Source organism: Astatotilapia calliptera, chromosome 7, assembly GCF_964374335.1.
Source record: "Astatotilapia calliptera chromosome 7, fAstCal68.1, whole genome shotgun sequence".
Lineage (NCBI taxonomy): Eukaryota > Metazoa > Chordata > Actinopteri > Cichliformes > Cichlidae > Astatotilapia > Astatotilapia calliptera.
This window is the reverse complement of record NC_137428.1, coordinates 43,392,756-43,417,211: the sequence shown is the minus strand read 5'-3', so window position 1 is coordinate 43,417,211 and position 24,456 is coordinate 43,392,756. Positions and strand designations below refer to the sequence as shown.

The following is a 24,456-nucleotide window of genomic DNA, read 5'->3' as shown; positions in this document are numbered from 1 at the left end:
TTTTGGGCATTTAAACACATTTAATGTAGTTTGCAGTCCACGATAAAATTATCAGCTATACAAGAACAATAGAAAGGAGTACACATATAGTGTTTCAGACTACACTCTGCATTAGAATATTTCACCTTTAATTGATAGGATGATGTCTGCAGTTCATTTCAAGTCTAAAAATAAAATATCTGGAGGACATTATTAAAAAGAATGGGCATCTAAAAGTCATTCAGATTTTTTCAAAAATATAGCTGAGTCCACCATCAAAAATTGAACAGCTGCTCTTTTACTTTCATACTTTGCTATTCTACTGCTCTAAAGAAAAAAACGATACATCGTGTCCTCACAAAGAGCAAGAGCGTTCTGTAAAAATCTCCTACAATGTTCAACTTCAAATAAGAGAGACTAGTTTTAATTATGAAGACAGTTTTTCTGCAACAGGTCTCTTGATTGTCATGAGTAGCACTAACTGGGATGGAGGTTCTGGAAAATATGTGATACTTTTGAGTTTATATCAAATTCTTTGCACTTGTAAGAGACCTCACAACGTCAACAAATCAATTACAACAAATCACGGACCCTTTGTACATGTAGAGGTTCTAGCAGAGCCAGGCTCAGGGAAAGTCAGCAGTGGATGGGAATGAGACTGCAGATATGTCTGTGAAGGTTCTCAGTCATCCAGGTCATCGTAGTCAAAGGAGCTTGCAAAGAAAAGCGTCTGGACTTCTTTAAGTTGCTTGAAGACGTTTCACCTCTCATCCGAGAAGCTTCTTCAGTTCTAAGGTCAAATGGTGGAGAGTCCCAGATATAAACCTAGTGGGAGTATCCCCCCACAGAGGGACAAAAGGGCCCCCTGATGATCCTCTAGTCGCCTGAGCCAAGGTGGGAAACTGGGCGTGGGTCTCAATCAGCCAGAGTTTCGGGTGTGTTCATTGTGAAACCAGGCCCCACCTTATCATGCGAATTCGCATGCAAGCGCCTTTGACGAGACTGCAGATAGTATGTCTCTACTCGAAAAAAATTACCCTGTGCCCTGTAAACAACAGTCACAATGTGGAACCCAGTATTTGTCAGGAAAAAAACAAAACAATTTCAGCTTTATGAAATCTAAATAGACATCTTCATTCTAAACATTCAGAACTATTACAGGGAACCATGCGTTGTCATGACAGTAATATTTCTGATTTGGACAATGGTTACATTTTCTTTGCCTGAAATCTGCAGGTTTTCAGTTTGGTTGAAACAAACTTGTAATGACTGTATAGCTGATATCTGTGTTTTTCAACCCTGAAGGTTTCATGTGGCTAGTTATTGTACTTATGAGCGTTCAGAAATATATTTATGGCTGCATCTTGTATTTATGAGGGCTCAAAAAAGCTGGAAAATAATGAAGTAAAACATCCAACCATCTATATGTATTTTGAAGACTTATAATTTGAACATTTTTTTCATCACTGATTGTGATGGGTTCAGATGGGTCCTGGTGCAAATAAGAAGGAAGATCTCTGAGAGGAAGGAAGATAATTCTTTGATATTTAGGAGCCGACTAAGATAAATACAGTATCCTAAAAAAATTGATCCCTAAAAAAACAGCAAAACCTACATATAACTTGAATCCAATCATTCCTCATTTCATATGCTTCCCACATATTCCTTCTTTTTCTCTGCTCCTCTACTTTGACATCATCACAGTCGCCATCTGCCTCCTTCTCACTTAGTATCCTCCTCTGGCACACCAACCCTCTGCATGTCCTCCTTCACTACATCCATGATTCTCCTCTCTGTCTTTTCCTCCTGCCTGGCAGCAGCATATTATACATCCTTTGTCCAATATATCTACTCTCCTCCTTAACATCTCTCACACCATCTCAGCCTACTTTGTTTCCAAAAGCTCAACCTAAGCTGTCCCTCTGATGTATTCTTTTCTGACCTTGTCCGTTCTGGTCACTGATAATGAAAACAGCTGCACCTCCTGCTTTTTTTAGTAGGTGCCACCCTCTACAAGTCATATATCATAAGAGGTCTCCTTACCATCTAAACCTTGCTCTCTTGCTGCCATGTGTCTCTCACAAATCACCCCTGACACTCATTTCCACTCACTCCACCCTGCCTTGACTCTCTTCTTCACCTCTCATACACTGTGGGGTGTTTATCCCAATTATTTAAACTCATTTACCTACAGTACCTCTGCTCCTTGCAGGATCACTTGTCTCCCTCGCAATCTCTCTCTCTCTCTCTCTCCAGAGCATACCTCCACATCTCAGGTTACCTTCCATCTGCTCTCCGTTCTCTCATAATGTCATAGTCCACAGAGACTGCTGCCTGGCCTCTGTGGACTGTAGATCCCTAATGCAATCCCCACCTTGAACCCATCTAACACTAATACTGCACACCTTCCCTACCACTCCTGTGTGCCTCTTCACACTGCGTCTTATGCTTTCTTCAGAGCCACAAACACACAGTGCAGCTCCATCTTACCTGCTCCATACTTCTCCATCAAAACTCTAAAGAAAAAAATATTGCATCTGTAGTGCTCTCTGTATGAAGCTGTACTGGTCCTTGCTGCCACATCTCCTCTCAGCCTAGCTTCAACAACTCTTTTCCATATTTTCATGGTATGGTGGCATCAACTTTACCAATCTGTACTTAGGACAGCTCTGCACATTACTCTTGTTATTGAAATCAGGACTTGTATGCTACTTGTCCATCCCTCAGGCATCCTACCACTATCCAGGATCGTGTTAAACAGTCTACTGCCCTCTCTCCCTGACATCTCCAAACCTCCACAGGCACGTTGCTTCATCCTCTTCATAGCTGCCCTTTCCTTCCTCCTTTCTAATCCTTTACACTTCCTGATTCACCAACTGACTTCTGTCCTTTCTCGTTTTCTTCATTGATGAGCTTCTCCTTCCTGAACACATTCTCTTCATTACATTTCCATCACTATCTTTACTCACCCAAACCTGCTTCATATCTTTTCTAACTCAATCTCTCCAAATACCCTTCTGCCAGTTTCCCTCACCACTACAGCTGTGCTTTCTCAGTCAAGTAGCAACACTTCCTACCACCTGTATCAACTCAGCCTTGAACACTGCACATCATTCTTCCTTCTTCAGCTTCCACCACCTAAACCTCTCCCCTGACTTCACTCACTTCCTCTTGATCATGCCCACAGCCATACAAACGACCATCTGATGCTTGCTAGCTACATTGTCCCCTGACATCTTTCCCTTATATAAAGTGTTTAAGGAATTTTCTCTTCCACTTGTTGTCAGTTAAGTGCTTCATAACACAACCTAGTAATTACATTTTTATATTTTATTGAACATAAATATCTTGGATGAAAAAACTATTCCTATTAAAATAATCATCCTTGTAAAATTACCTGAATTCTGTATTCGAGTTTATGATCATTTAAGTGGCTTCTTGTGTACCGGTTTCTGATATTTACTAAACAAATTAACATTTTCTTTCCTCGCCAATTAAATTGGGCAAAATGCGACAAAATTATACTTATGATATATGAATCGCTTAAATAGTGACACAGATTTTTTTAGGATTGTCATGGATGGAATTCGTTTCCTTCTTCAGTTTTCATCCTCACTGTCTAAATTAGGAGGGTCTTCTGACTGGAGCAATGGCTTGTTGGTCAGTTTATGGAGATCCTCTGTAGTCATCTCTGTCATTGTCCCATCCATACCGAGCTGCATGGGCTGTATTAAATGGTTTCTGCAGGATAAGTATTACAACAGAAATAAATATATACAGTGGGTAAACTAAGCACTAAAAAAAAAAATTTCTATTTTCTAAGTAAATATATTTCTAAAGGTGCTATGGACATGGAAAAAGTATTCAACGCGTTTCCTAACATTTATTTAATCTGTTCAAAAGCCTTTGATGATGATAACATCTTCAAGTGTGGAGCAACTAGTCATCTGTATTGCTCAGGTGTGATTTTGGCCCATTCTTCCACACAAACAGTCTGTGGGCCCCTTCTATAAACTCTGAGCCTTAGTTCTTTCCATAGATCTTCAATTGGATTCGGGCATTTCTAGCAGCTTTTTTCTCCCTTTCTCTGAAGCAAATTGAAAGTTTCCTTGGCTGAGTGTTTGGGATCTTTGTCTTGCTGAAACATCTGCCCTTCATCATCTTCATCATCCTGGAAGATGTTTTTTTTAAATCAAGAATGTCTTGGTACATTTTCCCATTTATCCTTGATTCAATTATGTGAAGCGTGCCAGTGCTACACAATGTTGTTCCCACCTTCAAACTTCACTGTTAGTATATCTGCAGTGCTTTATGCCCTCCAGATATGGTGTGTATTATGGCATCCAAAGAGCTCAAATTTCTCCCAGTATTAAACAGCCTTGTCTAAATGTTCTTCTGCACTTCAACATGCTTTCTCTTCAGCTGCGGAGTCTTACATGGTGAGCATGCATACAGGCCATGGCAGTTGAGTGCATTACTGATTGTTTTCTCTGAAACAATTGTACCTGCTGATTCCAAGTCTTTCTGTAGCTCTCCACAAATGCTCCATGGCTCTTGAACAACTCTTCTGATAATTGTTTTCATGCCTCTGTCTGAAATCCTGTGGGGAACACCTGGCTGATTATGGTAAAATTATGTTCTTTCCACTTCCCGATGTTGGCACCAGCAGCGCTCACTGGAACCTTCAGTAGTTTCAAAATTCTTCTGTATCCAGTGACATCAGTATGTTTCACAACAATAAGGTTGCAAAGGTCTTGAGAGAGCTCACTGGTTTATCCATCATGATAAACCAGTGAGGCATTTTTATAAGTCATCAGTTGAGACTAATTTGAACTAAGTGGCAGGACTGCTTTCAAGTTACTGATAATTTCAGCTGGTGTCATGACTTCCTATGCCTTTTTGCACGTCCTTTTCTTCACGTGTTTAATACTTTTTCCGTGTGTCATTTCTCATTATCACACATAATTTAATTGATGGACATCTATGGTTTGGTTTCTCTGCATGTGTGAACTGGATGAGTTTTTACCAACATCTGGTGCAAATTTCACGTCAATAGCACCTTTAGTAAAATATTTACTTAGAAAATCGGTGACATGTTCACACTTATTTCACTGTGATGGTATTAATGATTACTGCAAAATATTCTCAACAATCATATTTTAGATATAAGTGTTCATCTCAACCAAATATATTACATTAACCTGGTACTTTTTAGGCATTTCAGGGCTGAACTTTTACATATTACACCATAGCATTAAAGGCTTCTGTTGAAGACAACAACTTGACCAGTGCAGGTTACTTGTGTGACTGTGTGTGCTTTTAGTGACCTTGACAGTTTGTCAAACATGTGGACCAATTTCATGGCTTCATATTCCTTTTGCTCTTCTGTCATTCCTTCCATGGGATTGGGCTGCTCCTCTTCTACAACTCCTGTTATTGGGTTGATTCTGCAGGGAAACAGAAATATATTTTCTTTAAAAAAGCTAAATGTGCATAACAAACAAACAAAGATGTAAAAAGAATTCAGCTGAGGTAGGGGTGGGTTTTGATTATTGATTTATCGATTAAAATCGATTTTGGCTTGGATAACATGATATCGATTCATTAAAACATAAATTTATTTTGCCCAGAACGCCAGAATCTCAGGTTAAACCTCACAAGATTTCTACAACCAGAGCAGGTACACGGATTCTGCACAAAGACGTAAACACAAAAACGCGGACACAACGCATCCGAATCAGTGAGATGTCGCCTTTCTCACACGACGGCACGTACGCGGACACGGACACGCCGTCGGGGCTGAAAGCCGACAGCTCACTGATTTTGAAGCGTCGGTGGGCGCTTTGTGTTTACGTCCTTTTTGCGCTCGATTCTGAAGCTGCAGGTTTTATATCTCTCCAAACAATATTGACTTAACCAGCAGCCAAAGACGATCCAGCCTTGGTGCTCCCCCGGACAAGATAGAGGAGGTGGCTGGGGAGAGGGAGGTCTGGGCTTCTCTGCTTAGGCTGCTGCCCCCGCGACCCAGCCCCGGATAAAGCGGAAGAAGATAGATGGATGGATGGATGTACAATATCACTAAAAAGCTATTCTGTCCTATTCTATTCTTCATTTGTTTTGTATTATACCTTTACCAAACACCATATTATAACATATTATAAATGATACATACATACATCCCTATACATCCTCAGCCACATCAAACACTAGTCACCACTCATAGTCATCACTTAGTTGTAAATATATTTCATCTTATGTCCTATTTACTTTCTTCACTTCCCTGACTATCCTGCATTTTCTTTGCCAACCTCTTCCTTTGAATACTTTCCTGTACTTCCTCATTACAACACAAAGTCTCATTGTCCTCTTTTCTGTGTCCATAGGATACACCAAATACATCGTTGGCACTTTCTCTCATCACTTCAGCAGTCCTTTCCCAGTCATTTGATAACTCTTCCCTACCACCCAGAGCCTGCTTCAACTCTTCACTGAACTCTATGTAATATTCTTCCTTATTCAGCTTCCATCATTTAATCCTCGCCTCTCTCTTCACATACTTCCTCTTCTTGATTTCATAGTCATCCTACAGACTACAGACCACAATCTGGTGTTGCCTAGCTACATTCTGTTCCCTTCACCTGCATGTCTAATGAATTCTGCTCTAATCACCGTTCTCTCCCTCCCGTGGGACACTCTCTACCACTTCATCCAACTTCCTCCAGAATTCCCTGTGTGCATACACCCCGTGATGCACACACACTGACAACATTCAATACACCCCCCCACCCCTTCGATTTCCAGCTACAACTTATGATCCTCCTTAAGTTGTTAAAAATGCAAAGTAGAAATTTTGATAAGGAGCTGACATAGTGTTCTGTTGGTACTGACTGGGCTTTGGCCTCTCTGTACTCTTCTGTCTCAGAGTCCTCATCCTCGGAGTAGATTCCAGGGTCTTTACCTCCTCTAAGCAGTCCTCTGGCAGCCAGCAGGCCTGCAGCATTGCCATATCCAGTATACTTAATGAACCTTGAAACTTGAAAGAGAGCATATTACTGTTAAAATGGCAGCATTCTAGCACAATAAAAAGAGCAATGAAATTAGGATCATTTATGCACCTGACGACCTCAAAATAAGCTGATATTTTTTTGTCTAAGCATGTCCAGTGAAGAGATGCTTCATACTATAAAAACTGGCCTTCAAAGTCTATCAGAGCAGGTTCAAAGTTGGCTCTTTTTAAGTCACCTTAATTTTTCCAGCATTTATGAATTCTCGTAACTTCATAAGTACAGGAAATAGCTACGTGACATTTTTATGGATGAACTTTAGTTTCTACTAAAAAACGCAACCAAATCAATTTTACACCTAAAAATGTCTTTAGAAACAAAACTTTTTATATATTTACAACAGTGCGAAAAATGTTCGCCCCCTTCCTGTTTTCCCGTATGTTTGTTACATTTAAATGTTTCAGATCAGCAAACAAATTTAAATAGCAGACAAAGACAAGACAAGGAAACACAAAATGCAGTTTCTAAATGAAGGTGTTCATAATTAAGGGTGAAAAAAAATCCAGACCCACTTGGCCCTGAGTGAAAAAGTGAATCCTGAAAGAGGATGTCTGGCTAGCTGTTCACCACCTCAAGCTGAAGTGCACTTGGGTTCTGCCTCAGTCTCATACCTCAGACGATTTATAATCTTATTGGGTGAAACACACTATGCAATATGGAAGGTCTTCCTTTACCTACATTTCTTTTACTTGAGAAACGTAGGGTGCTACAGAGGGTGGTGAAGGCTGCACAGAGAGTTGTCGGAGGCAGCCTCCCAACCATCACAGACGTATACACCTCCAGATGCAGGAAGAGGGCCACCTGTATCATGAAGGACCCCACTCACCCAGCACACACACTCTTCGTCAAGCTCCCCTCAGGCAGGAGGCTGAGGAGCATTAAATGCAAAACCACCAGACTGAGAAACAGCTTCATTCCAGATGCTGTGAGACTTCTCAGTGCATAAATGGACAAGAACTGATATTGTAGCACCTTAATCACTACTGACACTTACTGACACTGTCATTTTATCAATGCGGGTCATCATGCCCTTTTGCTGCTAAAGTATTTATACCTACATTCTATATCCATACTCCATACTGGTAGTCAGGTTGTTGCACTCTATTTATCATATTATTTATCGTGTTATTCTATTACTTGTTATTCTGTTTTGTTTAAAAAACAACAACTATTTATTTATTACTTTTTTTAAAATTCAGTTTCTTCGTTATTCTGTTTCTATTCGCTCTGGGACCGTGTGTACATCATGTCGTTCCACCTCATGTAAACATGTGATGCGAATGACAATAAAGCTTCTTGAATCCTTGAATTGTGATTACTCTGTATTAAAAGAATCTTCCAATATAACATTTTTATGTACAGCTATTTGGAGCCTTCAGTCCTTTGTTTGAGAATCTTTTAAATTTAGTTAGTGTCGGGTACTCGTTCTGTCTGTTTCCACTGTTTCCATCAGATGGCATGCAACTGTCCCTTCTATTGTTGAAAATGTAGCAAAAAAATACTGTTTAACAAAGACTTTGTTCTTAACATCTAGAAATATTATAAGATGCCAACAGTGTTGGGTACTGACTAGCATTAACTCGTAGTTCTTAACGTATTCACGATCTTAAAGGTAGTTTTATTTTCTTTGCAGACAACCTGGTGGGTTTCAGCTTGATTTGATGAACTGAAACAGCTGTTTCCAGGGACGGTCTTGCTAGTTTAAAAAGTTCCATAAACCTTCTCTGTTGTCAGTAATGTTGCCGGCTCAGCTGGACCTTTCAAAGAGTTTCTGTGTAGTCAGGATGTGATCACATTATGTTTGTTGCAAGCTAGTTCTTGCTCCAAGGTGTTTAATCATTACAGTTACATGTATATACTTTGCCATGGCAGATCTCTGCAGAAAGTTGTCTTGTTGCACATATCCTCACAGACGGGCTATGACTCTTCCAATTATCTTAATTTATATTAAATATACAAGCTTAACATGCTCACGGGAAAACTTGCTTTGATGCATTCTTGGTTATCATGACAGAACATGTTGATCATCAAAGATTTGCTAAAGTTAGTGCACAACAAAAAGTTAACTGAATTTTTTTCTCATATTTGACTAATTTTAGATGAAATGACCCAGTACACTCACTCCAGTATTCAGGAGGAGCTACTCAGGAATTTGTGGTTTTAAAGGTTCAGTGTGAACTTATTTTTTTCTGGAGAGAAGGTGGAGTGACTTTAACATCACCTTTGTACCTTAGTGATTGCTTCTCTCTCATCAAAAAAGTGATTTTGCATCACTCTCTCTCACCACTTTCTTTGCAGAGAACAAAGAGGAATTCAGCCGCACAGTCCTTGACGTCAGTGTCAATGAGGGTCATAAGGCGGACTATTTTATTCCTCAGCGTGTTGCCCACCTCTGGCCTGTTTTTCACATCACGTAGTGGTGGCAGCACCTAAAACACAACCCACACATAAACATATAAACATACAAGAACAATCAAAATAGCTAAAATGTTCAGAGATAATCTCTGTAAGATGAATAACTGACTTTTGACCTGAGGAACTTCCTGGTCTCTCTGTGGATACGGGCACTCTCGGTCAACAAGTTCAGTGATGGAAGAAGGGTCTCCTTCAGCTTATGACCCTTTGAGACAGACAGACATGCAAACTTGTCAGTTGTAGGAAAGCAGCTAAAATGTGGATTATTAGAGCACATTTTAAACAACCGGTTTAAGACTTTTCAAATGTAATGATCTACAATGTGGATCTGAGGGCAGCAAATGAGACACGCTCAGCCTGGTTTGTAGTAAACATGCCTTTGTCAACAACATAGCAATTTGTTATGAATTTATGTTAGATATACTTTAGTGCACCTCAGCTTTTATTTCATATTAACTGTAGAGGTAATGAACCACCAACAGCATGCACTTGTGGCTCGTCTTACCCGGTCAAGTCTTTTCTCCATGAATTTTAGCAGCGTGTTCACAGCATCCATGTTGACACCCATATATTCAATGGAACCTTGCTGCACCTTGGGCATCAATAATACATCCAAACAAGGCAGAGGGAGGTTACCTAGTAAATTCACAGTATGGCTGAAAAAAGAAAGGACAAAGGAATGAAGGGCGTGGCGTCACAGGGGAGCAATGACTATATAAATCAAGTAACCAGAGAACAGAGAATCACCTGTGAAACTCTTCAGTCCGCTCCTCTCCATCAGCGTGGCTCATTAGACAGTGCCTCAGTATGGCTCCCAAATGTCTGTACACAGCTGCCTCTTCCTTCACATATACATCAGACACAAGTTGTTCACCAGTCATGAAGAGAACTCTCATCTTTCTTTGAATTTACAACAAAATGTTTAAATCTTGTGACTCTCTCCTAATTAATCTAATTTGCTTCGTTACCTCATCAACTTTGCGTCTGTTTATGTCAAACGTGATGTTGAATAGTATTTTCAGTATCTCCATAGCTAGTTCTGTCTGCTGCCGGCTCAGTGGGGGCAGCTCTTCGGTCGGGATGCCTTCAAAACCTGCTCTTGCTGTCTCCAGGGTCCCTGAGCAGCATAGACCCAGTGTGGCTTCCAAGTGGTTTCCTTGAATTACAGACAAGACACAAGTTATCAACAGGTTCTTTAGGTTTGCTTAATTGTACCATGTCTTTACCAAATTTACTTCATCTGGATGCTTTCCTGATAATGTTTGTTTGTTTTGGGGGTTTTTTAACCTTTTTTTTTTTTAATGAAATGAAAATAAAATGAATGGGTTTTTGAACTTTAGTCAGCTTCAGATCTGACTCCATCTTTTGGGCTAAGGTCCACCTCTCATATTTGTTTTTCCATATTCATCCAACAAAGAAACAAAGAAAGCTAAACCAATCACACAACATCCTTGGAAAAGGTAACAAATCACCTAGAAGGCTGACACCATGAAGCTCCTGAGCCAGCTGTGCCCTGACATCCACTCTTAGGGCAGTCAGCAGGAAGGTTAGGCGCAAGTCAAAGAAACGTACCTGTGAAGAGAAACCTTATTTTGAATGCATATGTTGCATTCTAGCAAATATTCAGTAACAAATACGCTTCAAAAACTACATCTGCCAGCTATAGTACTCCTTTAAAAATGCATTAAAGAAACATTTTCATTACAGTTGTCATAGTGCTTGGTCTCTGACCCAGAGATTGTGTTTGGAGACTAAATTTTGACTCATCATGATTACTCTGGTTTGGTCTTGATGTTTTAAGTCTCTGCTTTAGAGCTTCTCTGTGTCTTTCCTCAGTTTGCCTTCAAGCTTCATTTTACTTATTGTGCTTTTGTGCTTTCCCTGTATTTCCCATTAAGTCTGTGTTGGTGTAACATGGCCCTTGTCAGCTACTTCCTGTTTATTCTGATAGTGTCTTCATGGTGCTGTGTTTTTTCTTTGATTCCCAGTGCTGCCATTTTTGTTTGACTCTACAGTGAACACAACAAATAATTCTACATTTGGAAAATCTCACATTAAAGAGCTATCTGTCTGAGTAATGGTCATACCTCATAGTTCCAAGTAGGATCATGACACTGTTTCAATCTCTCTGCCACACCTTTAATTAGCTGCAGATCTGCTGCTACCATCTGACATCAACCCAGTGACAGAAATCCAGTCAGATTTTATAGATTATCACCAACCAATTAAAATGTGTTAATCTGAGGAATGCAAGGCACAGCAGACTGACCTGTCCTGTCTCATTGTGCAGCAGGATGTTGCAGATGGACTTGAGTGCCTCAACAATCATTTCCTGGTCAGGATTTTCTGAAGGAGGGGAAGATTCTTTCAGCACTTTACTACATAGTCCCGTCTCTTCCTCGTCTCCTCCCGCATCCTCTTCTAAGAAAAGAAAGATTTGCAATTTTGTTTAGCTTGGTCTGCCAACAACATGAACTCCCTTCAGCTAATCCATGATGTTTATTGATGGAGGAGAAAGATTATAAAGTATATGTCATGATCCTGGGTCTTTTGACCCAGCGTTTTGTGTTTTCTATTATTGTGATGTATTTTGGTTCTGGTTTTCTAGCTCTTTGGTTTTTGGTTCTGTTCTTCCTCAGTTAATGTCTAGTCATTTCTGCCTGTGTATGCCCCTGTGTCAAGTCCGTGTTTCTTAGTCTGTGTCTTTGCATGTGTGAGTTCTTTTTTTATTTTGTAGGTCTGTGTCTCTCGTCAGTGTTTCTAGTTTCACTTCCTCTTGTCTCGTTATGTCCAATTACTCCCAGCCGTGTCTCCCTCCTGTTTCTCGTGTGCATTGCTGGTTCATCTGCATTATTTCCATCCGTCATTCTGTGTTCTTTCCCTGCATCATCCTGCATCATTTTCTGTGTCTTCCTGCATCTCTGTTTCAAGGTTTGTTTTTGCTTAGTTTTCCGAGTTTATGTTTTCTCAGTTCTGTTTTCAGCCCCCTCGCCTTTTTGTATGTTCACTCTCCATTAATAAAGCTCCCTCACTTCAGTAATGCCTGCATCTTGGGTCCTTTAATAATTCCACACGGTTTGCCCTGCTAACCGTGACAGTATACAACGTTTAGGGGACAAAGAACTGGATTTCTTTTGTGCATAATACATCTCAATAAAATACATCTCAAAAAAGTTTTTTTATTATTTAATTCAAAAAGCTCGCACTGTGCCAGCTGGGATGGGTCCCATGACCTCTGATTTTCATGAGCTGGGATAGCTCATGAAACATTCAGTTTAGAATAATAGTTGAGTAAATTACTAGTTAAACAGTATAACTGGCCTAATAAACACCTAACCTTTTGTTATCCTGCCTCTTAGTATCTGCATTTTAGTGTCTCCTCATCAACACTCTGCACATCCTGCATGTCGTTTTCTTACGAATGTACTAAACAACTAGTTAACTAACTATTAATTAACTATTATTTCTGTCTTTAACCCTCCTGAGTTTTTAGATTCTTTCACATCACAATCTGGAAGTGGTACAGCTCACCAAATAAGGCTACATGGCTGGGGGATCTAATTCTGCCATGTTAAACTGTACTGTTGCATTTGATTGTGAGTGCCTGAGAGCTGAACCTGCTCTGCTCAATGTGGGGCTTCTACATTGTCTCCTCACTTGGAGAAAATAATGATGGACCAATCTGTCTGAGAATGACTGCAGTCAGTCTGAGTCAAACTGAGACACATTGCCTCCCACCAGGTAACCTGTGCAATCGCAAAAAAATTCACTCACTAACCATCAGTTTTTTGTGGTTGCACAGAGGTGCCAATCTATTTGTCCTCTTGTGTGACTGAGGCCCCTAAGCTACAGAGGGTCTGTCTGTTCATATACTGTCTGTATTGAAGCATATTCATGGAAAGTTGATGGCAAAAAAGGTGGTAGAATATGCAAGCAACAAGGATGAGAGCCTTGACAGAACTGTCACAAAAAGCTAATTCAGGAACAGTATTTGTTATACCTACGTAGGTTTCCTAAGTAAAGTCTATGTTTCTGAACTGATGAAACTGAGAGTGAAAATGGAATTTAACTGTTAGATCTTCAAAATCAAAACAAGTCTTCATAACAATATATTTGGAATTACATCTTTGAATTCTCAAAACCTAAAATACAATCCTTTCTTGCTCTGGAAAGATGATGCAAAAAAAAAAAAGGATTGATACCTAGCAATATTAATTACCTTGGCCATCCACTGACTGGCTGTGGGCAGGTGTGGTAGCACTGTCCACAGCAATGCTAGCATAGCGGGCAAGAGTGGACATGGCGAATTGGTTGGTGAATGGGTCCAGGCAATTTTTATCTCTGGACAGGATTCGAACCGTTTCCAGACAGGCCAGCAGACAGGAAGGCTGCAACTCCCGGTCCAGGAAACCGAGCACTAACTCCCCCAGATGCTGCGTTGCACATATACATGTATGTATGTATATGTATATATATATATATGTGTGTGTGTGTGTGTGTGTGTGTGTGTGTGTGTGTGTGTGTGTGTGTGTGTGTGTGTGTGTGTGTGTGTGTGTGTGTGTGTGTGTGTATTCATGGAGGAACAGTAGAAACAGAACAGAAATTGTGTTAGACTGTAGGCTATTGATGTTCATCAACAGAGTACACCTTCCTTTTTTGTGCAAATAGACACATACATTTATTTAAATAGGCAGATTTACATTTTAAACTGTTGAAAAATGAAACACCAAATCTGACAGCTATATCTGCAGCTTCTGACCTCAGTCTGAATGAATGTCCATCACACATTTTAAGTCAGGCAATGTTAGAACTGATTTTTGATCCATTTGCAGTATAACGCTTCTGTTTTTAAGATCATTTTCTGACTAATTGTAATGAAATCATGACCGTCTTAAGACTGCCAACAAAGTGAAATGTGTTACAGAAAATAACAGATCAGTGAGTTCGACCTACAGCCAGTGGTGAACAAATGATTGCTGTTTCTTACTGAGGATGGGTAACACAACAGATGAAACTGTACATTGAAAACTGAAACATGAAAAACACTACATACTAAACAGCAGTCTTACCGATAGTGACAAAGTATTTGTAGTGCTAATGATAACGGTCCAATGTCAAGGGGTTTCCTTGATAAAAAGCCCCACATTGTAGTGACCGAATGCAAGGAGCTACAAAGGTTGCTAAAAAGTTTCCTAAGCTGTCATGCACATCTACAAGCAGGACAGCTTAGCAGACCTTCAAGTAGGTGTATGCTTAGTGTGGGCACATGATTATTGGATAAAGAAGCCATGCAATAGAACTTTAGCTTCACCTTAAATAAACCTAAACCTTTAGCACTGAACAAACTCACCTTTCTTTTCCACCTTAACAATCAACTACAGTTTCTGTTTGGGTCTGTTTCCTACTGGATGAAATGCTTCCTTTTATAGGAATAAAACTGTTCTTCTATTTATCAGAGAGGAAAACACTTTGGAAAACAGTGTGGTTTCCAAAACCAGATACATTTTCTCAAACAGAATCTAAATCATACTGTTTAAAAACATTTTCAGATGCTTTTTTAAAGGATAAAGCTGCTAAATGCAGAAATATTGGTTTGTTTAAGTACATTTTTAGATATTTACTGCTTTCTGAATGAATTGCAGGTGTATTAGATACAAAATCACAATAAAACTAATCAATAAATGTTCTAATGTTCTATCTTCTCAGCTATTCACCTTAATCAGTTCAAAGATTGACTTTCATCAATACTGAATAAACTGTATGAGGTTTAGGCCATGAATGAATTTGCAGCAATATACTTAATGATAAACCAGATTTCTTTTTTCTAATCTTCAGAACTGCTTCTTTCTCATTAGTTTTTGTTCTTGTGTTATGTATCATCAGAATATCTTCTTACAATCAAAACTAATATGCCAGCATGATTAGTGTTCAAGCAAATGAATAAATCAAAGGTCTTCATTTCATAATTCCCATTGGATTCCATTAAACTATTGCCATTGTGATCTCACACCTATTTGTAGTTTTCTTTAAACCTTTGAACTGATTAAGTGTGTTTACATCTACTGACAAAAACCCACAATTTATCCTGGATTTACTCCAACATTATATAATATATCACTTACTCGAGTATTCTAATATAACGCTAAGGAAATGTTAGAACAGGTAAACATTTAACTATTCATTTTACAACAGAATCAACCTATAAGAGCTGGTTTTCCATTTCCTATTCTGTTTATCCTGAGCTTACTGCAGGGAAAAGGCCGTGTGATTCATCCCCTGTCGAGCACTAGTGCCAATAATCTTAATATTAATTGCCAGACAGATTTATTTGGCAGACAGATAAAAATCCCCATTCCCAAGAATTCTGTTATAAATAGTTCAGTACGTGTAAGAAATTTCCAACAAATTTTCACCAGACGTGTGTGAGCTGAGGAAACAGCAGCCTTCAGGGTTGAAAAATGAATCCGGCATGTTTGTACCTTAAATTAAAAATGACTGCTATGCTAAAATAACAGACTGTGAGCCTTCCACTTGGATTCTGTTTGTATTTATTTCTGTATGTGCTGTAGGTGTTATTGTGTTAAGTAGTCGAGTCAGAGATGGAAAAAAACACTAACAGTCTGTGACTAGTCTGCAGCTCTCATTTGACAGGAAGGTAAACTGGCTTAAATGATGGAGTAATACCATCAGGGTTTGGGTGGTTTGTTGGGTTTTCTTTGACATGTTACTCATTTTTAAGTGTTTTACAACAAGTTGCTTACCTTATATATTGGTATATGGTATCATGGATCCAGCTGAGGAACAGCTGAAGAACTTGTAATAAACTAAACCACATTTCAAATTAAAAGTTTTATTAAAATTGTGTATATACCTGTGTATATACATGTACATATTATGAGGTCTGGCTCTCCTGAAACAGTATGGTGGAAGCACTAATGTTTTGATTGTGAACAGCAGCAAACAAACAAGAATATGTTTCTTTGTAACTTTGCACAAACAATCTATAGAAAATCACATTTAGCATTTTAGCTTATCTTGTCTGGCAAATAATTCTGGAAATATTTATTACAATGTACATACTGGTTTGGACACAAAGTGTGTGCCCCTTCAGTAATGTACCTGTGACAGCCAGTGAGCTCGCCTTGTTTTTTTGGTTTCTTGTTGCCTGTCTCTTTCCGGTATCTGGTAGGTGGAGCTGACCCAATTATAGATGCAGCACACCTGAGAAGGCCAGTCCCCTTGCATTATAAAGCCACTTTGACTGAATCTCCAGCTCTCCCTGTCTTTTGAACACTGAAACAAGCTGCAACTCCCTCAGCCTCCCCGACACCAGCACACAGTGTGTACAGATCATAGATGAAACACAATGACTTCAGTCACAGTTACCTTGAGAAATCAAAGAGCAGTGAATACTGTCCAAATCTGACAGCATTTTGTTAGGCCAGTGTTTATGAACCTTCAACTGACGTAACAAGAGCGACCCTATCAACTTCACAATTATGGGATGTAATCTATTCACAGCTGGCCAATCACTGCCATTTAAGAGCAGATCATTACTTTTCCTCTGGTTAAACACACAGATCCTTACAAGCATTTGATAATCCCCGAGAAGTAAATCACTCCTACTGTCATTTTCATCTCATGAATTATTTATATCCTATAATGAATTCTTAACAGGACCCCATCCAGAAAGAGTCACAAGTTGAAGATAAATTGTGGGTTCTAGGTTTCTAATGGAAGAGCACAACATGGTGTTCATTGGTTATTCATACCTTTTGTAACTTTCCTTCCTAAAACAGGCGAGTATACAAAGGAAAGCATAAAGCATGTTGGTACATCCAAAGAAATGATTAATCCTTAGCCAATTTTTTTTTCAGATGAAACTGAATTACACAGAACATTAAAAAAAATGTAAACAGACTGGAAAGGACAAGCTGAAGTATTTCGATCCAGATGATCCCCTGCTGAACTTATCAGTTCAGCAGGGGATCAATTAATTATTTGCCCTATGTGTATAAATAGGAAATGTTATAAATACCTCTCTGTCCTTCTGCTCATCCCTGTTGAATGTAAAGCACTGGTTCATCTGAAGAAAAGAGAAGTACAAAGCACAAAAAAGGGAGTCAGTGGATAGAAGAAGCAGACAAGTTTGTGTTATGTTATTTGTACCAATAAGTCGTTGTGTTTGCAGTAATCGAGCCATCCATTCTCCTATGTACATCGCTCAGCTACAACTAAGAAGATATGTCTTAGGGTCTTCTAATATTGTTTAATCTTGATCTTGCAATGTAAAGTGACTTGAGTTAACTTTTGTTTTGAACTGGCAATATATCAACAGAATTGAACCGAATAATCATAATACAAAGTAGAGAGAAAAAATAAAGAAGCAAAAATGTAAAAATGATCCACATCACATCATTTGAAATATGTGACAGCCAGTGTGCTGGCCTTGTTTTCTTGTTGCTTTCAGGTATCTAGTAGGTGGAGCTGACCCAATTTCAGCACACCTGAGAAAGCCAGTCCCCGGTGTATTATAAAGGAACTCTGACTGAACCTCTGGGTCGTTTCATTATCTGAATCTTAATGAACACCGTTTTCTGTATGAGAGTTTTCTAATGTTAGTAATCATATTTTTTCTTAGATATTTTAATTGAAGATAGGCTTCAAATTACAAAAAGAGCATGCAATCATCCATCCATCAATGCATGCAGAACATTAATGCATGCGTAAGCCTTCCAAAAGACATCTCTCCAGTGTGTCATATCTCTGTGTAGCTCCTCAGTCATTCAGGTCATGGTAGTCTTAAATGCTTGAAAAAAATAGGCAGATCGACTTCAGTTGGTAAAGACACCTCTCATCAAAGAAGCATCTTCAGTTACAAAGTTACAAAGGTCCTTTCTATTGACTTGTTGTCTGGATTTACACAATTATCACAGATTACAAATGAGAACGTGAGCAACTTCCTTTCAGATGTTGTTCGTTTATATACAAATAGCCTCAGTACCAGATAAGCTGAGCCTCACTGTAGCTGTCTTTTGATGCTGACATCAAAAGAAACATGTCCATCACACATGCTGAAGTAGTCTGACCATTTACTAAAAATTAATCCACATCATTCACTTAATTCAAATACCGAGTTCTGAATTAAGGAAAATAAACATAAGTTATACCCATTATTTCATTAATGTGCCCCTACTAATATTTATGTTAATGCAAATTCCCACAACTCCCAGAAGGCTGGAAAACTAGAGCAGACTAACTCCAGTCTACAACTCAAAATATGGCAGTGTCCTGTAACAACCACTAAGCTTCTGATCTGTACGAGCTCTTTGGTGAAGTAGGATTTAACTGGCCTGTAGCTAAATCTATTTGTGTATAAGAAAATCTAATCCTATTGCCTTTGAGATTAACTCCTACACAGTCTCCGTGCTGAGGAAGCCATGAAGCATGGTGCACCTGGGGTTTGCAGAATGTAACAAAACTCATGTGACTTCATATACATATAACATGTAGTTCCAACTATCATTTCTAACATTAACTGACCTGGATAGACACCAAGCTCAGTTACATGGTAACACTGATACTCTTGTGTTTGTGACAGTGTGGTTAGCTTCAGCTGGCTCAGGAGAGCTGACATCAAGCTGGAAGCCACTGTAGTCTGCATATATATATGTATATATATATATATATGTATATATATATATACATATATATATATATACATATATATATACACACACACACACACACACACGAACATATACATGATGTGCTTTGACTCTGTAATGCTCAAAATTAATAGAATCAAGTTAAAACTGAGGGTTATCTAAAAACTTCAGCTAGGGTTTGAACGTTCACAACCATTGTGCCAAAAACAAAAGAAATTAGTGTATACTTGTTGACACTGAAACAGCAGGAGATAGTTATACAAAGTTATTACAGTATTTCCAAGGATAAAGAACTGGACTGACAAGTATCATAAAGGAATTTAAAGAGAGCTGCACAGTACAGAGCAAGTTTTGCAGAGGTAGGAAGCAAAAGATTTCAAAGACTCTGGAAACAAAGCTAGTGAGAAATGTTTTTTAAACACCACAGAACAACTTTCAAAGCACTGGTGAGTGATTGACCAAAATCATGAATTGTAGTATCAAAGGAGACCATCTCACGGACTGTGAGACTGCAAACTAAGAAAAACTCCACTTCTGCAGAAGTGTCAACTTCAAGCCAGACTGATGTATGCTAAGGACAACCTGGAGAAAGATTATGCATCTGAAGGTGTGCCTTTTGGTCAGATGAGACTAAAGTAGAGCTCTTTGCCATAAAGATGCTGCTTATGTTTGGAGAAATAAGGGTGAGGTTGTACACAATTCAGAACCCAAAGAACACGCAGTGGTGGAAGTATCATTCTTTGGGGATGCATCAGTTCGTCTGGACCTAGGAATGTTACGAAGGCAGGAGGAATCATGAAGAAAGAAGGATATTTGAAGATTTTGAAAGAAGTATTCAGCAGCAAAATTGGTTCTGGGTCATTGTTTTATCTTCCAGCATGACAACAACCCCAAACATGCATCACTCTTGGTGAAGAACAATCTCCAGAAGACCAAAGTGAACATTGACTCAGGAATTCAAGCCCTCAGTGGTAAATCAGAGTGGCTGTAGCTCAGGAGGTAGAGTGGGTCATCTACTGATAGGTGTGAATGGGTGAATAAGGCATGTTGTGTAAAGCATTGAGTGCTCTGGGAGAATAGAAAAGCACATGAATCAGTCCACCTGTTCAGTCCAATCCCATTGAAAAATCAGTGGGGTGACCTGAAGACCAAAGACCATGCCAACAAACAAATCTGGAGAGCCTGACAGATTTGCCAAAGAAGAATGGGCTGGGATTGATCAGTGTGCAAAGTAAAATAATGTAAGCATGTCAAATAAAAACTAGGATGTTTGGAAAAGCTATGTTATAAATTAATTACACTGAACAGTACACACTGAGCTATGACTGTATGTACTTTAGGTCCTTTAGCTTGTACTCTTTTTGTGCTTCCATACAATTAGAGGCTAACAAAACACTATATCTTAGAACAGTGGTAGGGAACTCCAGGCCTCAAGAGCCAGAGTCCAAGTGTCCTTGGTCCAACACCAGAGCTCTAACTTAATAATGTACGTAGAGTACAAAGTAGTTACCTAAAATAACTAATCTAAAAAGTAATGATAATCCTGAGAGTTATAGATAAAATATGAATTAATATCATCAGTCTTAGAGTAAGCTTATGGTTTAAGGGAAGTAGTATAATGTGTTATGATAAGCTTGAATTTAAAATGGAAATAAAATATCTGTAATATCACTAAACATTGCAGCTGAAATCTTTGACATTTTACTGGATGTACCTCAGCACTGATCTTAAACATGATCTCATTATCTTCGAGTAACTGCTTCTGCTTCTCTGTCCTCTTTTTTTCTCTGTATCTAAGCGATGAATCCATTAATTACATTAATTTCAAAACTCCCACAGTGCTCTTTCCCATTACTCTTCAGTGTCCTGACACTGACTCCTTTCCAAGGTGTATCAGAGTTACAAGGAAATCACACATGTTAGAAAAACTGAAAGAGCACAGAGAAACCTCTCTAGATGGCTTGAGTTACGACATACGTACATGTCAGATTCTGCAAGAAATTAGGATTTAATCTCAGAACAAACACCCTGGAAATTCTGGAGAGATTATATGCCTTGACTGGCTAAGGAAGGCTTTGGTGTCCCCCTGGAAAACTGTGGCTGGCTGAGGAGAGGGACGTCTGGGCTTTTTTTCTTAGACTGCTGGCCTAGTGACACAAACCTGGATTAGTGGCAGAAAATGGATGCAATGGATGTAGATATTTGTGACAAAACTAACTTGCATTTCCCATTTCTATTTTTACGATCAGTGGCTCACATGAATTAAAAATAATTATTTTCAACAAATATTTCTCTCTTTTCTTTTTACATTTCTTTCTGATTTTCTACCACATTATGAAACTGACTTGCCTGCAATTCAAACTGTGTCAGGCTCAACTCTTTGTATGTTGGTGATCACATAATAAAACTTGGGACTAAACTACCACAGAAGTTCAAAGGGTTAAGAGGGAATTAATAGGCAGCTAAATAGATTACACTTACTGTCAACTTATGCCACATCATTATTATTATTGAAATTATTATTTTGGTGCAATGAATGTCTCAACTTTGGGATAAATAAACCATGTTTTATCCTATCTAATATTCATTTATTATTTATTAAGTAATTTAGGTGATTTATGATATGGGTGGTTCTACCAATTTCCCAGCACCAACAGCAGATCCCACAATACTTGGATAATGTTGAGGTCCAGGCTCTGGGGAGGCCAATTCACATCCAGTGGAATTTGTGACGGCATTTCAGTGTGTCTTATATCCAGGTATGCCTTTACTGCATTGTCAGCATATTCACTTTATCATTAAAAAAGTGAAAAATTAAGCCACTATCACACACTTTCCAGATGCTGTTGCACTGTGGATCCAAATCTGATGGCACTCATTTTATTGCATTCATAAATGAATTCATAAATGAATTTTGACAAGATCCCCAGCACCACTGGCTAAAATCAGCCCGAAACCATAACATGCCTCCTCCATATTTTACCATAGACACTCACTGTACCTTTGTTGCAGCTCTCTCCTGACATCCTCTATACACACTGGCAATGTTTTAAACCAAAGATATCTACTTTGGATTCATCACTCAATAAGACCTGTTGCTACTTATTTTCAGTCCAGTTTTTGTGTAGTTTGGTGTAAGAATGCGTTGTTGACAGCCACCCTTCCACTGAGACCATTTCTTTGGTAAACAGTAGATGGATCAAGGGTCAGATGCATCTCTCAGGTATGTGTCATGTTTATAGAATCAGCTAAAGAAACGGGAATGTGTTTTTACAACAGGCTATTTGTAACAAAGTTCCCAGTGATACAATTTATATTTGGATCTTTAAGTTCTCGTTTATTCCAGACACAGTACTGGTTCATCCCGTAAGTTAGATGTTTTTTTAAGCTTGAATGACTCATGGGTCAGTGCTCAGTTGCTTAACCGTCAAAAACACATTGCTGTCATGTCAAAAATCTGTCAGGTACAAGGACTGGGCTGAAAATGAGTGAAAAGCAGCGAATTCCAAAGAAGAACTTTGAAAGACCCAGAGAAAGCCTTGAGAACTGTTGCTTAATATCCCTTTAAAATTACGAGGAAATCTGGCTCCGTGAAAGCAAAACATGAAGAAGAAGAAGGGGTGGCTCAATACACAATATCGTATAGGCTATTAAGGTGTACAATGCAGCTTTAAACCCCATTTAATATAGTAAAGGTTCTACTTTTGAAGGCAGTTCTGATTTGGCAATTATTTCAGGATCATCTTCTGAATGGAAAGCGTTTCATAAACTCAAACAGCTGTTCTACAACGCACTGATTCCTCCCGATGTTGGAGGGCTGGTGTTTACCTGCTTGTTGTAGCTCTGTAAAGCCGTCAGAGCCGAGTCTTGGTCGCCCGTCTCCATCTCCTCTATAACGGCACTTAAATCCATGTTCATCATCACTGAGCTAGCTGCTGCTGCTGCTGATGATGATGAGGATGATGAGGATGTCTGTATGTTTGTTCCCCGGACTGCGGATTCACGTTATGCTCCGTTACCTCTGACGGATGAAAGCATGACGTCTGAATCCCGACGATCTGATGAGAAGCGATTAGCGAACGGGGATTTGTGCCAGCCAAGTGCTGCGTTTAGAGTCCCAAGAAAAGACGGGAGAAATAAAATTTGTGATTATTTTTTTGTAAATGGAAAAGACAAGTGAGGATGTGGACCACAAGAAACGAGCAACATTAGACATCACTATATATGCAAAGTCTAACGACTGTAAAAGAACGCTCCTCTCTCAGACTGCGGGCTGCTTGTGGTGTTCATCAGAGTTTCTAAAAGCAGTATTGGAGGCAGAGAATTCAGCTTGAAGTGAAACTGTGAAGTGCGGCACACGTTAGACAAATGCGGGTCGGTGAGACTGAAACATCGTTCAGTAACTATCCTTTCATCATATCGAAGCTCAATGTGCTGGCTCAAAATTGTTGCAATTAATTGCAACATAAAGTAAGCCATCAATGACACTGTTGGGTGTCCCCATAGTGGCGTTTCAATAAAAAGAATAGAAAGAAAGAAGTGAAAATAAAATAGTGATATTTATTATTATTCTATACATGAGCAGTGAAATTGAAGAATTTGCAGTGCTTTAATAATGTAGACCTTTTTGAAGCCACAAAACAACTGAGAATGAATTCCACATACATTGTATTTTGAATTGATGTATCACTGATGCCATTTTAGAAAGCCCAAAAGTTTCGATTATCCTTTAAAAAGACAAACGGCCTTTGTGTGCAAGATTTTCCAATCGGTAACCTGAGCGATAGTGAGCAAGTCAGTGCAAACATGTGAGAAAAAAAAATTCATATCAAACCGACTCTGAGCTGTTCCACAGTCCTCACTAATGTGGCAGTAGCCAGTCCAGTGAATTGAAAGTTGAGCAGAATCTTCTTTTTACTGATAATTCAATTTAATAATACACAGTAATAGCACATTATCAAGTGCTGCTCATATGCCATTCTCTGATATACTATTTAAACTGACATCATAAAGCGTTTTGAGGTTACTGTTGTTGTTAACTGTCGCCATGTAAATAAAATTACACTAACACATACCTAAAAGATAAACACGTTCGCTTTAGGTAACGAGGGTCTGCGCTCTTTACACTACCGCCATCAACTGGGCGTTTCTCGAACGAGACGTGGGCGTGCGTGTACGCTACTTAGTGTGCTCGATTTAAAATTCAAAGCAAACGCGCGTGCGGGGTGAAGGTTTTATGTTACCCGTAGTTAACCAAAATACAGTTATCAAGTAGATGAATTACACTACATTAAACCTTCAATTTGTTGTGTTACCACATGAGTCTAACT

At 39.0% G+C, this 24,456-nt stretch overlaps 1 protein-coding gene across 2 annotated transcripts; it reads right to left on the bottom strand.

Moving 5' to 3' along the window:
* Nucleotides 1-24,324, bottom strand: ric8a (RIC8 guanine nucleotide exchange factor A). 2 transcript variants are annotated; one of them, XM_026174833.2, is made up of 16 exons: nt 24,202-24,324; nt 22,955-23,229; nt 17,497-17,544; nt 17,231-17,248; nt 13,678-13,891; nt 11,728-11,879; nt 11,546-11,626; nt 10,931-11,030; nt 10,427-10,614; nt 10,206-10,300; nt 9,964-10,114; nt 9,568-9,663; nt 9,328-9,472; nt 6,868-7,012; nt 5,307-5,426; nt 1-3,720 (listed from the first exon to the last, which is right to left on the bottom strand). In XM_026174833.2, exons 2-16 carry the CDS (start codon nt 23,045-23,047, stop codon nt 3,579-3,581), a joined length of 1,788 nt encoding a protein of 595 aa, XP_026030618.1. In that variant the 5' UTR covers nt 23,048-23,229; nt 24,202-24,324; the 3' UTR covers nt 1-3,578. The 2 variants fall into 2 exon arrangements, with proteins under 2 accessions (XP_026030618.1, XP_026030620.1); XM_026174835.2 differs by lacking the exon at nt 17,231-17,248 and having other exon boundaries at nt 24,202-24,323.
* Nucleotides 24,325-24,456: the final 132 nt, after the last annotated feature.

Coding starts and splice junctions, on each gene's coding strand:
- ric8a (XM_026174833.2), bottom strand. CDS start 23,047: ATGATGAACATGGATTTAAGTGCCGTTATAGAGGAGATGGAGACGGGC. Junction 11,880..13,677: donor CCAGTCAGTGGATGGCCAAG/GTAATTAATATT, acceptor TTCTTTTCTTAG/AAGAGGATGCGGGAGGAGAC. Junction 9,664..9,963: donor TGGAGAAAAGACTTGACCGG/GTAAGACGAGCC, acceptor TCTGTCTCAAAG/GGTCATAAGCTGAAGGAGAC.